Source organism: Nomascus leucogenys, chromosome 19 (assembly GCF_006542625.1).
Source record: "Nomascus leucogenys isolate Asia chromosome 19, Asia_NLE_v1, whole genome shotgun sequence".
Taxonomy (NCBI): Eukaryota; Metazoa; Chordata; class Mammalia; order Primates; family Hylobatidae; genus Nomascus; species Nomascus leucogenys.
The window spans coordinates 74038690-74055311 of NC_044399.1; the positions used below are offsets into that span (position 1 = coordinate 74038690).

General features: G+C 49.8%; 1 protein-coding gene across 1 annotated transcript in view; it reads left to right on the plus strand.

The window, feature by feature from the left end:
• The window catches only part of ITGAE (integrin subunit alpha E), a 78286-nt gene that overhangs the window by 9910 nt on the left and 51754 nt on the right, over window positions 1-16622 (plus strand). The window contains exon 2 of the mRNA XM_030799959.1: window positions 5817-5937. Coding sequence (XP_030655819.1) covers window positions 5817-5937 — 121 coding nt within the window. The remainder of the gene's footprint in view (window positions 1-5816; window positions 5938-16622) is intronic.

Sequence of the window (16622 nt, forward strand, 5' to 3'; positions counted from 1 at the left end):
GATCTGCCTGCCTCGGCCTCCCAAAGCGCTGGGATTAGAGGCGTGAGCCACCGTGCCCGGCTTTTTTTTTTTTTTTTTTTTTTTAAGATAGAGTCTCCTCAGTATCCCAGGCTGGAGTGCAGTGGCACCATCTCAGCTCACTGCAACCTCCACCTCCCAGGTTCAAGCAATTCTCCTGTCTCAGCCTCCCAAGTAGCTGGGACTACAGGTGCCCACCACCACGCTGACTTATTTTTGTATGTTTAACAGAGTCAGGGTTTCACCATGTTGGCCAGGCTGGTCTTCAACTCCTGACCTCAGGTGATTCACCCACCTCCGCCTCCCAAAGTGCTGGGATTACAGGCATGAGCCACCGCGCCCGGCCTCAAAATGTCTTTTTAACAGTTGGTTTGTTCAAAGCAAGATCCAAACAAGGTCCACACATGACATGTGGTTGCTGTGGCTCTCTCCGTCTAGAGTGCACCCCCATCCCCATTTTCTGCTTTCATGTCTTTGATTTATGGCAGAGTTTGGTCACGTGTGTTGCAGAATATCTACGTTTAGGATTTGTGTGTTTGCTTCCTCTTGGTGTGATTTGTCTTTTTATTCCCCAAATTGCCTAAAAACTGGAGGTTTAACGTCAGGTTTCAGTTTTCTGGCGAGCATACTTTAAGCAGTTGTGAGGGTTTTGCCCTACTTCCTGCAATTATTTCACCTCTTTTTCTTTTTTGTGTGTGTTTCTTTGTTTGTTTGTTTAAGACGGAGTCTTGCACTGTCACCAGGCTGGAGTGCAGTGGCGTGATCTCGGCTCACTGCAACCTCCCCCTCCCAGGTTCAAGTGAGTCTCCTGCCTCAGCCTCCCAAGCAGCTGGGACTACAGGCGTGTACCACCACGCCCAGCTAATTTTTGTAATTTTAGTAGAGACGGGGTTTCACTATGTTGGTCAGGCTGTTCTTTTTTTTTTTTTTTTTTTTTTTTTTGAGACGGAGTCTCGCTCTGTCACCCATGGTGGAGTGCAGTGGTGCGATCTTGGCTCACTGCAAGCTCCGCTTCCCGGGTTCACGCCATTCTCCTGCCTCAGCCTCCCGAGTAGCTGAGACTACAGGCGCCCGCCACCACGCCCGGCTAATTTTTGTATTTTTAGTAGAGACGGGGTTTCACCGTGTTTAGCCAGGATGGTCTTGATCTCCTGACCTTGTGATCCGCCCACCTCAGCCTCCCAAAGTGCTGGGATTACAGGCGTGAGACACCACGCCCTGCTGGGCTGGTCTTGAACTCCTGACCTCAGGTGATCCACCCACCTCGGCCTCCCAAAGTGCTGGGATTACAGGTGTGAGCCACCGTGACTGGCCCTTCTTTTTCTTTTCTTTGCTGAAGTGTTTTAAAGCGTTAGTACTCAGAATGTGGTCTGAAGACCAGCAGTGTGGGCATCCCTTAGAAGCTTGTTGGAAATGCAGAGTCTTGGGCCCTTAGATCCTTCCTAGAGTGTCACACCAAGAAGGACTTATGCCTGGGAGGCCCACTCCTAGGGATGCTAAGATTGACTAGTGGGCCCAGGTGGTGTCAGCCTAATTGTAAAGTTAGTCTGTCAGACTCTCATTTAGAAGTTTTACCTATTGACGATCCTGGCCTGAATTAATTATTGTATTTCATTAGGGCTCACAAAATAGTTTGGTTCTATTATTCTTCCTACATTTATTAGTAATAATTTATCCATAAAAAAAGACATTTTTCTTGCCATTTTTATAAAGGCCAGATGAACAAATGAAAAATAAATTTAAGGCTGGGGGAGGTGGCTCACGCCTGAAATCCCAGCACTTTGGGAGGCCAAGGGGGGCAGATTACTTGAGATCAGGAGTTCAAGACCAGCCTGGCCAACAGGGCGAAACTCCGTCTCTACTAAAAATACAAAAATTATCTGGGTGTGGTGGCGCATGCCTGCAATCCCAGCTATTGAGGGGGTTGAGGCAGGAGAATCGCTTGAACCTGGGAGGCAGAGGTTGCAGTGAGCCAAGATCGCACCACTGCACTCCAGCCTGGGTGACAGAGCGAGACTCTGTCAAAGAACAAAAAACAAAAGACAGAAGAAAGAGAGAGAGGGAAGGAAGGGAGGGAGGGAGGAAGGAGGGAAGGAAGGAGGGAAGGAAGGAAGGAGGGAAGGAAGGAGGGAAGGAAGGAAGGAAGGGAGGGAGGGAGGAGGGAGGGAAGGAAGGAAGGAAGGAAGGAAGAAAGGAAAATTTAAAAGATAAGAAGTACTTTTTCTCATTAACCAGGATGATTTGATGACCCTGAAATGCACTTCATATAGGAAAGGCAAGAAAAATGCTTAATACTTTTCCTTTAATAGTCAGTTTTCAGAGTAAAGAGATGGTGCCCTTTTTACTTCTATTGATAACAAATTTTCTTTTTCTTTTCTTTTCTTTTCTTTTCTTTTTTTTTTTTTTGGAGACAGTCTTGCTTTGTCACTCAGGCTGGAGTGCTGTGGTGCCATCAAGGCTCACTGCAGCCTCAACTTCCTGGGCTCAAGTGATTCTCCCACCACAGCCTCCCAAGTAGCTAGGACCACAGGCAGGCGCCACTGTGTGCAGCTAATTTTTTAATTTTTTTGTAGAAACGGAGTGTCACTGTATTGCCCAGGTTGGTCTTGAACTCCTGAGTGTAAGTGCTCCGCCCGCCTCAGCCTCCCAGAGTGCTGGGATTACAGGCGTGAGTCACCTTGATTTCTTGTATTTTTCTCTCTCTTGTAAATATCATGAACTTATGACAGTTTTATATATTCAGTGTGTTTCACATACTTGTAATTATTATTCTAAATAATATTATTTTAATTATAATTATTTTTAAATAATTATTTTAATAATAATTATTATTTTTAATGTAGACTTTTTAAAAGTACAGCATACAGAAAAACAAACAAATTTAGATCAGTAAATTTCCATATTAAGTCACACCCATATCAAGAAACAGAACAGGCTGGGTACAGTGGCTCACACCTGTAATCTCAGCACTTTGGGAGCCCAGGGTGGGAGGATCACCTGAAACTAGGAGTTCAAGACCAGCTTGAACAACACAGTGAAACCTCGCTTCTACAAAAAAAAAACAAAATTAGTCAGGTCCGGTGGCACAGGCCTGTAGTCCCAGCTACTCGAAAGGCTGAGGCAGGAAAACCACTTGAGCCCAGGAAGTCGAGGCTGCAGTGAGCTGTGATCACACCACTGCACTCCTGGCTGGGCAGCAGAGTGACAGCCAGTCTCAAAAAGCAAAACAGAAAGAAAACATACAATGTACAACCTTGGGGGCTAAAAAAAATTTTTTTGAACTTCATTAAACTTCAGAACATCTGTTTATTAAAAAAAAAAGTGAAAAGGCAAACCACAGGGTAAGAAAATATTTGCAACACAAATTGATAAAAGATTAACTTCAGAATATGTAAAGAATTTCTACAAATCAATAAGAAAAAGGCATGTCACAAACAGAAAAAGGAAGTTTCACAAAAGAGATTATCAAAATAGTCAGAAATCATGTAAGGAGACTTCAGACATCAGAGAAAGGCAAATTAAAACCGGGCGTGGAGCCTCACACCTGTAATCCCAGCACTTTGGGAGGCCGAGGAGGGCAAATCACGAGGTCAGGAGATGGAGACCATCCTGGCTAACACGGTGAAACCCCGTCTCTACTAAAAAATACAAAAAATTAGCTGGGTGTGGTGGCGGCCGCCTGTAGTCCCAACTACTTGGGAGGCTGAGGCAGGAGAATGGCGTGAACCCGGGAGGCGGAGCTTGCAGTGAGCTGAGATCACGCCACTGCACTCCAGCCTGGGCAACAGAGCGAGACTCCGTCTCAAAAAAAAAAAATCCAGATGGACCAAAGTTTCAAACATAAGAAATTAAAGAAGAGGCCAGGCGTGGTGGCTCATGCCTGTAATCCCAGCACTTTGGGAGGCCGAGGCAGGTGGATCACTTGCAGTCAGGAGTTTGAAACCAGCCCGGCCAACATGGTGAAACCCTGTCTCTACTAAAAATACAAAAAATTAGCCGGGCATGGTGGTGGGCACCTGTAATCCCAGCTACGTGGGAGGCTGAGACAGGAGAATCGCTTGAACCCAGGACACAGAAGTTGTGGTGAGCCAAGATTGCACCACTGCACTCCAGCCTGGGCGACAGAGCAAGACCCCGTCTCATCAAAAAGAAATTAGTAAAAATAAATTGCTGACTTAAGTATAATTCAGCTCTAAACATTTCAGCATACATATCAACAAAATGTGTTTGTACTTCTTCTTTAAGGTAATATTTACATACAGTGACATGCAGATTCTACGTGGACCATTCATTGAGTGTCTTTTGACACATGCACACCTTGGTAATTCAAACATCTATCAAGATATAGAATATTTCCATCATTCCAGAAAGTTCCTTCTAGCCCCTTCCCAGTTAGTCCCATCCTCTCAAGCATTTTTTTTCTAACTATAGATTAGTTTTGCTGGTTCTGGAACCTCATATAAATGGAGTTATACGATATGATTTTTGTTGCCTTAGCTCAACAAATCTGCTGTGCTCTGTTTGAACTCCCTTTCCCTGCATCGGGGTCATAAAATTCCTCCAGAAAGAAAGCTGAGGGTAACGATAGGGCTCATGTTATTTTGTCCATGTTTTCTAGAGATCACTGTCCTGCTCTGCTTGTTGTCAAATGTCTGAAAACGTTTTATAGGTTGTGTCCAGTATTCCAGTTGTTTATGGTGAAAGAATTAATCCAGTACCAATTATTTCTTCATGGAAAGGCCAAATAAGGGACAGTTTGAGAACCAATATAGTGATAACAGATTATAACCATTGAATAACATAGAATTCACGACCCTATTCTGCTGTAAATTAAAAAATCACAGAAATGAGAAGAAGAAAGACGTAAGGCTTCTGTCGCTCAATATAATGATTTTTGTTGTTGTTGTTTTGAGACGGGGTCTCGCTCTGTTGCTCAGGCTGGAGTGCAGCGGTGCAATCTCGGCTCATTGCAACCTTCGCCTCCCAGGTTTAAGCCATTCTCCTGCCTCAGCCTTCTGAGTAGCTGGGATTACAAGAACGTGCCACCGCGCCCGGCTAATTTTTGCGTTTTTAGTAGAGACGGGGTTTCATCATGTTGGCCAGGCTGGTCTCGAACTCCTGACCTCAAGTGATCCGGCCGCCTCGGCCTCCCAAAGTGCTGTGATTACAGGCATGAGCCACTGGCGCGGCCAGCATAATGATTTTTGGGATTCATCATGCTGCTGTATCTGTTGTTGATTCCTCTTTGGATTCTACTCTAGGAATATACCACAGTGGGTTTTTCCAGTCTCCTGTTGATGGACATTCGGGTCGTTTGCAGTTTGGGGCTCTTCCGAATAAAGCTGGTATAAAACATTCTTGTGCAGGCAGTTTTAGGGATACATGTTTTCTCGTGGGTTGCTTGAAGGGGGTACATAGAACATATGCAGGCCCTCTTCCTGGGGCTCACAGTCTACTGTAACTTCGATACAAGATGCGGTGACGTGAGTACGTGCTGTGTGTCAGGTGCGGAAATGACAGTAAGAGGTGTGAGGAGGTGGGAAGTGCTTCTTCGGGAAGAGCTGGGGCGGCTTCTTAGAGGAGGGGGGCTCGGGTACTGGTACAGCTTGGTTTAGTAGGAGGATCAGAGGCTCTGGGTCAGATACACCTGTGTCTAGTCTTTCTCTCTTGCACACACATAAAGATCCTTGGGGAGTCTCACTTTTCTCAGCTGTAGAACGGGGTTCATGACGCCACAGGATTTGCTGGAATAATGGGAGTAAAAGGCCTCTTTCATTAAATGCTCCTTTTCCCCGCAGGCCTGGCCCTGCTGGCCGCTTTCAATGTGGATGTGGCCCGGCCCTGGCTCACGCCCAAGGGAGGTGCCCCTTTCGTGCTCAGCTCCCTTCTGCACCAAGACCCCAGCACCAACCAGACCTGGTGAGTAGGGCCGGTGGGCAGGAGGCTTTCAGACTGAGGGGGCTTCCGGGGAATCTGAGATGGGCCCCAGAGACGGCCATGGCACCCCACCCCACCCCACCCCACCCCACCGTCAGGAGAGGAACTCCTTTCTCTTTCAGAAGGGCATGCAGGAGAAAGAGAGAAGGCGTGAGAGAGGCTGTGGGCATCGGGACAGTCTGTGGGGTCCATGGAACCCCAACCTCATGCCTCACTGGGCCTCTCCCTGGTCCATTGCCTAGGGGGAGGGTGGACTTAAAGACAATTTTAAAATAAAGCATATTAAGGCTCTTTTGTTCCTTATGGAAGTAACACGTGTTCAATCTAGAACATTTGGAAACAAAAAATAACAAAGAAAAAAGTGGGCCTGGCACCGTGGCTCAAGCCTGTAATCTCAACACTTTGGGAGGCTGAAGCTGGAGGATTGCTTGAGGCCAGGAGTTCAAGACCACCCTGGGCAACATAGTGAGACCCCAACTCAAAAAAAAACAAAAACTATCTGGGCATGGTGGTGCCCGCCTGTAGTCCCAGCTACTCGGGAGGCTGAGGCAGGTGGACCACTTGGGCCCAGGAGGTCGAGGCTGTAGGGAGCCGTGATTGCACCATTGCACTCCAGCCTGTGTCCAGAACAAAAACCCTGAAACTACGAGGCACAAGAGTGTAGTGGGTAAGAGGCAGGCTGTGGTTCTGGCACCCAGGGTTCAGTGGCAGCTTCACTGTGTATTTGCTGTGCAGCCTGAGCAACATGCTCAGTTTCCCTTCTCTGCAATCAGCGTGGGGATTTACCTACTTCACAGGATTGTCGCAAAGACTATTTGAGATAATGCATGTTAAGGGATTAGCACAATTTCTGCTGGGTGCGGTGGCTCACGCTTGTAATCCCAGCACTTTGGGAGGCTGAGGTGGGTGGATCATTTGAGGTCAGGAGTTCGAGACCAGCCTGGCCAACATGGTGAAACCCCGTCTCTACTAAAAATATAAAATTATCCGGGCGTGGTGGCACACGCCTGTAGTCTCAGCTGCTCGGGAGGCTGAGGCAGGAGAATTGCTTGAACCTGGGAGGTGGAGGTTGCAGTGAGCCAAGATCATGCCATTGCACTCTAGCCTGGGCAACAGAGCAAGACTCTGTCTTAAAAAAAAAAAAAAAGGGCTTAGCACAATTTCTGGCCACATTAATGCTCAATAAACATTACTTTACATTTTTTAAATATCATCTATACCCACCTATTAGATAAGAAAATATAAAATCCGCCAACATTGCTGGTAAGGTTGTGGTGAAATAGGGACGTGTAGGAGTGTGAATTGCTATCACCAACTTGGGGGGCAATTGTGCCATATCTGGTAAAGTTGAGGATGCACGTGGCCTCTGACAATTCCACTCCCCGATCCCAGCTTTAGAGAAATTCTCAGACACATATAAAAATGTTTGTGTGCCGCGTGCAGTGGCTCACACCTGTAATCCCAGAATTTTGGGAGGCCAAGGCCGGTGGATCACTTGAGGTCAGGAATTTGAGACCTAGGCTGGCCAACCTGGTGAAACCCCGTCTCCATGAAAGATACAAAAAAAAAAAAAAATTAGCTGGATGTGGTGGCGGGTGCCTGTAATCCCAGGTTCTTGGGAGGCTGAGGCAGGAGAATTGCTTGAACCCAGGAGGTGGAGGCTGCAGTGAGCTGAGATCGTGCCATTGCACTCCAGCGTGGGTGACAGAGTGAGACTCTGTCTCAGAAAAAGAAAAACAAACAAAATGTTACCAACAAAAAATGTTTGTGGTAGCATTGTTTGGAATCATGAAAGACTGACAAATATTCCTCATTAGGAAAATGAGAAAAATACTGATATGACTCATACAATGTGATACTAAAAGCAGATCCCCTGAATGAAGTCAGTGCAATGGTTATTTACCTGGATCCGTCTAGAAACATACTGTGAGTTGAAAAAGGCAAGTTGTAGAATTTAATATACAAAGGTTGGCGGGTGCAGTGGCTCACCTGTAATCCCAGCACTTTGGGAGGCCAAGGCGGGTGGATCACATGAGCCCAAGAGTTCAAGACCAGCCTGGGTAAGAGTGAGACCCTGTCTACAAAAAAAGATTAAAAAATCAGCCGGATGTGGTGGCTTAAGCCTGTAGTCCGTCCCAGCTACTTAGGAGGCCGAAGTGAGAGAACTGCCTGAGCCCGGGGGGGTTTCGAGGCTGCAGTGAGCTGCGATTGTGCCACTGCACTTCAGCCTGGGTGACAGAACGAGACCCTGTCTCAAAAAAAAAAAAAAGTAAGTAAAATATGCATTCCCTCAGATGGCGATGGTGGCCGTGTGCATCAGATGTAGGAGTATGTCTATAGTTAGGAGAAGCTCTGGTGTAAAGGGTCATGAGATCTGAGGCTCATTTCAATTTCCCATGTTGTCACCAAAATGACTTTTATTTATTTACCTATTATTTATTTATTGGAGACAGAGTCTTGCTCTGTCACCCAGGCTGGAGTGCAGTGGTGCAATCTCAGCTCACTGCAACCTCCGCCTCCCGGGTTCAAGTGATTCTCCTGCCTCAGCCTCCTGAGTAGCTGGGATTACAGGTGCCACCACCAGGCCTGGCTAATTTTTTGTATTTTTAGTAGAAACAGAGTTTCGCCATGTTGGCCAGGATGGTCTTGAACTCCTGACCTCAAATGATCTGCCCACTTTGGCCTCCCAAAGTGCTGGGATTACAGGCATGAGCCACCGCACCCGGCCCCAAAATGACTTCTAGAGCTGTGTTGTTTTAAAGCCAGATCTGGTCAAGGTTTATGTGTTATGTATTGCTGTTATGTCTCTGACATTGATTTCAATCCGAAGCAGTGATTTCTCCCCCCTTTTTTTCTGGGTGGTCATAGGGCTTTTCCTGTGCATACTGTCCCACTGAGCGGGCCCAGCCTAGGACGGTTACCTCCTCATCCCACCCCAGCCCACCCGATTGCTTTGCTTCTGGTCAGTGGTCAAGGGTTTCCTTCATACCCAGCACCCAGGAGCAAGTGAGCCCAGGGTTCAAACAGGCACGGGGGCAGAGCCAGGTGAGGAGCTCAGGGTTCCTGGCTGGGCAGGTCAGGAGCTTTGCTTGACAGATGATGGGTGGGCAGTGGTGGCTCCTGAGGCAGCTTCATAGGCCCTGGGACTTCGGCCTTGACCCTGACAGCCAGGCAGACTTGGATCCTGTGATACTGTGAAATGTATATTTGGCATTCCAAGACTGAATATATGTTTTACAATATAACAAATAAAAATATATTTGGTCTCAAAATAAACATTTGGTCCCATTTTCTGGCATACACACCTACAATCTTTGGAATCTCCAAAGTAATAAATGTCTTTTTCTTTGTTAATGAGTTGACAGGGGACTGGCAGCCCCCAGATAGCTTCAAAATGGGGGCTGGTCACTGGAGAGAACCAGGCAGGATGAGAGGGTTGGGACTTCCAGCCCCACACCCCTCTTCTGGGAGAGGAGAAGGACTGAAGGTTTAGTTGATCACCAGTGGCCAATGATTCAATCATGCCTATGTAATGCGGCCTCCATAAAACTCAAAGGACAGGGTTTGGGGAGCTTCTGGGTAGCAGAACATGTGGAAGTTTCTGGAGGGTAGCCCCCAAGAGGGCATGGAAACTTTGCCCCTCACCCCCACTCTGCCTTATGCATCTCCTCATCTGTATCCTTTGTAATATCTTTTTTTTTTTCTTTTTGAGGCAGAGTCTTGCTCTGCCACCCAGGCTGGAGTGTGGTGGCGCACTCTGAGCTCACTGCAACCACTGGGTTCAAGCGATTCTCCTGCCTCAGCCTCCCTAGTAGCTGAGATTACAGGCGCCCGCCACCACGCCCATCTGAGTTTTGTATTTTTAGTAGAGATGGGGTTTCACCAATGTTGGCCAGGCTGGTCTCGAACTCCTGACCTCGTGATCCGCCCGCCTCGGCCTCCCAAAGTGCTGGGATTACAGGCATGAGCCAAGGCACCAGGCTTGTAATATCCTTTATAATAAACCAGTAAATGTAAGTAAGGGCTTCTCTGAGTTCTCGGAGCCACACTAGCAAATTAATCAAGCCCAAGGAAAGGGTCACAGAAACCCTGATATATTTGTTTGGTCACAAGGACAGGTAAAATAACTGGGGGCTTGTGATTGGCCTCGGAAGTTAGGGGCAGTCTTGTGGGACTGAGCCCTCTACCTGTGAGGTCTGATGTCACCTCCAGGTGGAGCATGTGGGAATTGAGTTGAACGTGAGGACCCTCAGCTGGAGCTGGCTGCCGAAGGACTGCTTGCCTGGTGTAGAGGGAAAACCCCACCCACCTGGGGTCCCTGGACTGTTCTGTGTTGTGACAGTTGCAGGGGAAACAGAGCTCGATGCTTCCTACATCATTAGAGAGTCCTTTCTGGATCCTGGTTTCATCTGTGCAGTCACAAGTCTGGTCACTGCCAGGCGCGGTGGCTCACGCCTATAATGCCAGCACTTTGGGAGGCCGAGGGGGGCAGATCACTTGAGGTCAGGAGTTTGTAATCAGCCTGGCCAATATGCTGAAGCCCCGTCTCTACTAAAAATACAAAAATTATCAGGGCGTGGTGGCGCACACCTGTAGTCCCAGCTGCTCCGGAGGCTGAGGCAGGACAATGGCGTGAACCCGGGAGGCGGAGCTTGCAGTGAGCCGAGATCGTGCCACTGCACTCCAGCCTGGGCAACAGAGCGAGACTCCATCTCAAAAAAAAAAAAAAAGAAAAAGAAAAAAAAAGTCTGCTCACCATTAGATTTAAGTGGTAAGGATGGGGCCAATTCATTCATTCATTCATTCATTCCTTCATTCATTCAGCAAGTATTGATGGAGCATTTACTCAGTACCAAGCAATATTTGGGGAATAAGAGGGAGACATGGTCACTGCCTTCATGAGGCTCCTGGGCTCATGAGGGAAACACAAGCTAGACGATGACAAGAGTGACAATGACCCCACCAAATAACAGCTCCGTTGGGGGACGTCTGAGGTACAGGGGGTGCATCAAGGCAGGTGTGTTCATCAGCATCTACTAGGATTTGCAGGGTGACTGGGAATTAGCATGAGAAGTAAAGGGAAGGGGATGGCAGGCACAGAGAACAGCTTGGTCAGAAGCCTGGAGGCCGGCTAAGGTCAGGAAACTGAGAAAATGATGTGTGGCTAAAGCTGAGAGTGATGAAAAGTAAGCTGGGAAAGCGGGGCGGTGCCTTGTCACCCAGGCACTGAGGGTTTGGAGGAACTAGAAGGTCTGAAGCCGGGAGGGGCGGTGAGGTTTTCAGGGAGTTTTATGTTGCAGGAAGATGAATTAAAGGTCAAGATTGTGTTTGGTTTGGGTAAAATTTTATCAACATATGCCATACAGAAGAATGCACACCCGGCTGGGCGAGGGGGCTCACGCCTGTCATCCCAGCACTTTGGGAAGCCAAGGCGGGTGGGTCACCTGAGGTCAGGAGTTCGAGACCAGCCTGGCCAACATGGTGAAACCCCCGTCTCTACTAAAAATACAAAAATTAGTCGGGCGTGGTGGCGGACGCCTGTAATCCCAGCTACTTGGGAGGCTGAGGCAGGAGAATCGCTTGAACCCAGGAGGCGGAGGTTGCAGTGAGCCAAGACCACACCATTGCACTCCAGCCTGGGCAACAAGAATGAAACTCTGTCTCTCCAAAAAAAAAAAAAAAATAGAAAGAAGGAAAAGTGCACACCTCATAAGCATGCAGCTCAGTGAATGTCCACAGAGTGAAGCAGCATGCAGATCCAGGGCGCGTGAGCTGCCGCGCCTAAGCCCCCTCTAAGCCCTGCACTGCCTTCCAGACACATCTGCTGCCAAGAGTAACCTCCAGCTGACTTTCTTTTTTTTTTTTTTTTTTTTGAGACGGAGTCTCGCTCTGTCACCCAGGCTGGAGTGCAGTGGCGCGATCTCAGCTCACTGCAAGCTCCACCTCCTGGGTTCACGCCATTCTCCTGCCTCAGCCTCTCCGAGTAGCTGGGACTACAGGCGCCCGCCACCACGCCCGGCTAATTTTTTGTATTTTTAGTAGAGACGGGGTTTCACCGTGGTCTCGATCTCCTGACCTCGTGATCCGCCCGCCTCGGCCTCCCAAAGTGCTGGGATTACAAGCGTGAGCCACCGCGCCCGGCCTCAGCTGACTTTCATATCCGTGCATTAGTCTCGCCTGGTTTTGAATTTAATATCAATGAGGCATACAGTGTGTGCCCCGCTATGTCGGGCTCCTCTCTCTCCACGTAAGGCCTGTGAATTTCATCCATCGTGTTGCCCGAGGCAGTACTTCTTCTGGTTGCCAGGGTTACATTGCGTCAACAGTACTGATGATTGGCATTTGGGCAGTTTCTTTGAGCTGCGATGAATAGCACTGATGTGCACCTCCTTTTGATGGATGATTGTTCTTTTTTTTTTTCTTTTTTTACCCCTCAGAGTTGATCCCAAAGAATGTACTCATTTTGGGGGAGGGCATATGTGCTCAGGAGTGCAACTGCTGGGTCAGAAGTTACACAGTTGGTTCTGCATTCAGTTTTCCAAACTGTTTGCAGGGCGTGAGCAGGTTTCAGTCCGCGTTTTCTGTAACTGTCTCCTGCCCAGTTCCCTCCCACCAATACCCCAGTGACCCCACGTCTCAGCTCCAGGTCCCACCGATGTTCACAGCCCCTCCCTCAGAAGCCCAAAGGCCAGTGTGCAGGAGAGAGTTTGGAGCCGTGGCGCAGAGGGCTCTGAGTCCACCAGGGGCTGGGGGAGGGCCCAGCGGGGCTCCCTGAACAGCAAACCTCCCTGAACACCTGCTGAAGCAGAGAGGGGCTACCAGGCTTGCACGTGCTGGGGAGGAGGATGTGGTGGGAGGCACTTCGGGTTTCTGCTGCAGATGGTGGGGCCCGAGACCACGGGCCTGTCGCACAGGGCAGGAAGTGCACTGGCTGGCCGACTCGGCCCTAGAAAAAGGAAGGGGCAGGGCTCTAGCTGGGTTCCAGCTCCCACATCGATGGGACCTGGAGCTGAGACGTGGGGTCGCTGGGGTATTGGTGGGAGGGAACTGGGCAGGAGACAGTTACAGAAAACGCTGCCTCTCAGTCACATTGTCTCTCTTAAAATGTAAGAGACCAGGGCTGGCAGCATCATGGGTTTTGGTTGCCACAGAAGGTATGTGTGGGACAGACAGCAGACATGGAAATAGACCCTGGGGGCCGGGCACGGGGGCTCACACCTGTAATCCCAGCACTTTGGGAGGCTGAGGCCGGCAGATCACTTGAGGTCAGGAGTTCAAGACCAGCCTGGCCAACATATAGTGAAACCCCATCTCTACTAAAGATACAAAAAAAAAAAAAAAAAAAAATTAGCTGGGCATGGTGGCAGGTGCCTGTAATTCCAACTACTCAGGAGGCTGAGGCAGGAGAATCACTTGAACCCGGGAGGTGGAGGTTGCATTGAGCCGAGATCATGCCATTGCACTCCAGCCTGGGCGACAGAGTGAGACTCCGTCTCAAAAAACAAACAAAGAAAAAAATACTAAAGAAATAAATAAAGGCAGGAGATGGACAAGGGTTGCTGGGCTGTACCCAGCTCAGGGTGTAATAGGACCCCTGTGGCTGTCAGCTGATGGCCAGTCGTCTGTCAGAGCTGGTCGGTCAATGGTTTGTCAGTCACGTGGTCAACAAACCTGCAGACTCCTGGCAGTGGGGGATAAAAGGTGTGGGGAGCAGAGGTAGCTCAGAGGGCCCAGGCCATGTCATTGCATGATGGCGACATGAATGGCAATCTTGGGATCTGCAGTGCACGCCCTGCACAGCTGTTCATGATGGCCTCCTGGGAACACGCAGTCCAGGTGGGAAGAAAGGGTGGGGGTGGGGGTGGGGTGTTATAGTCAGGGCTGCTGCAGGGCCTGGAGGGGATCAGGCTGCACTTCCTTTGGGAGGGCTTCCTGAGGGGCTGGGGTTTGGGATGATTTGTCTGCAGGAGGAGGCATCGCAGGCAGAGGAAACAGTGCTGGCAGAGGACTGGGGAGGAGGGAGACTGGAGGCGGGTCCAGGCCTGCACCTACCCCACCAACACGGGCTCTGCCGTGGAGCCCAGTTTTGACCCCACCCTTCATGGGGGAACAGGGAAGGAGATTCTGGGTCTAGGGCTGAGGTCGGGGCTGGGGTGAGAGGCAGGGTTGCTAAGGAAGCGACCTAATTTGGGGGCTCAGCTGCAGAGCCGGAACAGAGGAGCAGCTCTCTGCTGCACCCAGCCCTCCGCCCCTCAGCCCTGCCCCAGATGAGTCCCCTTAGCTGTTACCTGCGCTGTTGTTCAGTAGCCACTCAACAAATACTTACTGAGCCCCTGTTCTGTGCCAGGCATTGCTCCAGACCCTGGGAATAACATGGTGAAGAAGATAGACAAGATCCTTCGGGACCTACTGCCTGGTGGGGAAGACAGATAATAGGCACTATCAGATGATGACAGGTTCTGAGAAGGAAATCAAACAGGGTGATGCGAAGCACAGTAACTGGGTTGTGAGGCGGGGCTGGGTAGAGAAAGCACTTATGAGGAGGTGACAGGTGAGGCTGGGGAAGGAGAATAAGCCAACCTTGGGGAGAGTGGAAGTTGAGGGCTCTGGGCACAGGAAACAGCATGGTGGAGGGAACAGCTCGGTGGAGGGAACAGCTCAGTGGAGGGAACAGCATGGTGGAGGGGACAGCACGGTGGAGGGAACAGCATGGTGGAGGGAACAGCTCGGTGGAGGGAACAGCGCCATGGAGGGAACAGCACGGTGGAGGGAACAGTGCCGTGGAGGGAACAGCGTCGTGGAGGGAACAGCACGGTGGAGGGAACAGCATGGTGGAGGGAACAGCGTCGTGGAGGGAACAGTGCCGTGGAGGGAACAGCGTCGTGGAGGGAACAGCGTGGTGGAGGGAACAGCACGGTGGAGGGAACAGCATGGTGGAGGAACAGCGTCGTGGAGGGAACAGTGCCGTGGAGGGAACAGCGTCGTGGAGGGAACAGCGTGGTGGAGGGAACAGCACGGTGGAGGGAACAGCGTCGTGGAGGGAACAGCGTCGTGGAGGGAAAGCACGGTGGAGGGAACAGTGTGATGGAGGGAACAGTGCCGTGGAGGGAACAGCGTGGTGGAGGGAACAGTGCGTGGAGTACAGCGCAGTCGAACGAACAGCTCGGTGGAGTGAACAACGCTGTGGAGGGAACAGCATGGTGGAGGGCCTGAGGCAGGAAATGCTGGCACTGGTCGCCCAGGAACTGGGGCTGCCACTGACAGAAGGGACAAGGTGTAAACTACATGAGTGGGCCAGGTGCTGTGGCTCATGCCTGAAACTCACTGTAACTCACTGGGCTCACTCCCAGCCCTTTGGGAGGCCAAGGCAGGAAGATTACCAGAGCCCAGGAGTTCGAGACTAGCCTGGGCAACATGGCAAAACCCCGTCTCTACAAAACATAAGAAAATTAGCCAGGTGTGATGGCACGCATCTGTGGTCCCAGTTACTTGGGAGACTGAGGTGGGAGGATCGCTTGAGCCTGGGAGGTCAAGGCTGTAGTGAACCGTGATCACGCCACTGTACTTCAACTTAGGTGACAGAAGGAGACTCTGTCTTAAAAAAAAAAAAAAAATTACGCAAATAAATTAAAAACCAAATAAATGGGCCAGGCACGGTGGCTCACTTCTATTAATATAGAAGTTTTCTTGTAGTTTTGGAGGCCAGAAGTCTGAAAAGGTGTCAGCAGGGCTGGGTCCCTTCTAGAAGCTCTGGGGGAGAATCTGTTTTCTTGCCTTTTTTGGTTTCTAGAAGCTGCCTGCATTCCTTGGCTTACAGCCCCCTCCTCCTCCTTAAGCCTGAAGCATCGTAAGCTTTGCGTCTTTCTCCGACACTTTGGAAGGCCAAGGCGGGAGTGCTTGAGCCCAGGATCAGCTTGGGCAACACAGTGAGACTTCATCTCTATAAACAAATTAACAAAATCAGCTGGGCACGGTAACTCGCTCCTGTAGGCCCAGCAACTTGTGAGGCTGAGGTAGGAGGATCGCTGAGCCTGAGGTCAAGGCTGCAGTGAGCCGTGATCACACTACTGCACTCCAGCCTGGACAACAGAGCAAGACTCTACCTAAAAAACAAACAAACCCCACAAAATAACAGGAGGCTATTACCATTGACAAGGCAGGACAATGATGGAAGGAGCATTTGGAGAAGAGCTGCTTTCTAGAAATAATTTGGAGAGTCGGGTGCGGTGGTTCGTGCCTGTAATTCCAGCACTTTGGGAGGCTGAGATGGGTGGATCACGTGAGGTCAGGATTTCAAGACCAGCCTGGCCAACATGGTGAAACCCTGTCTCTACTAAAAATACAAAAATTGGCCAAGTGTGGTGGCTCACACCTGTAATCCCAGCAATTTGGGAGGCCGAAGTGAGTGGATCACCTGAGGTCAGGAGTTCAAGACCAGCCTGGCCAACATGGTGAAAACCCCATCTGTACTAAAAATACGAAAATTAGCTGGGCATGGTGGCAGGCGCCTGTAATCGCAGCATTTTGGAAGGCCAAGGCAGGAGAATCGCCTGAACCCAGGAGGCGGAGGTTGCAGTGAGCTGAGATTGCGACATTGCACTCCAGCCTGGGTGACAAGAGTGAAACTCCATCTCGAAAAAACAGAAAAAAAAAAAAAAAAAAGAAAG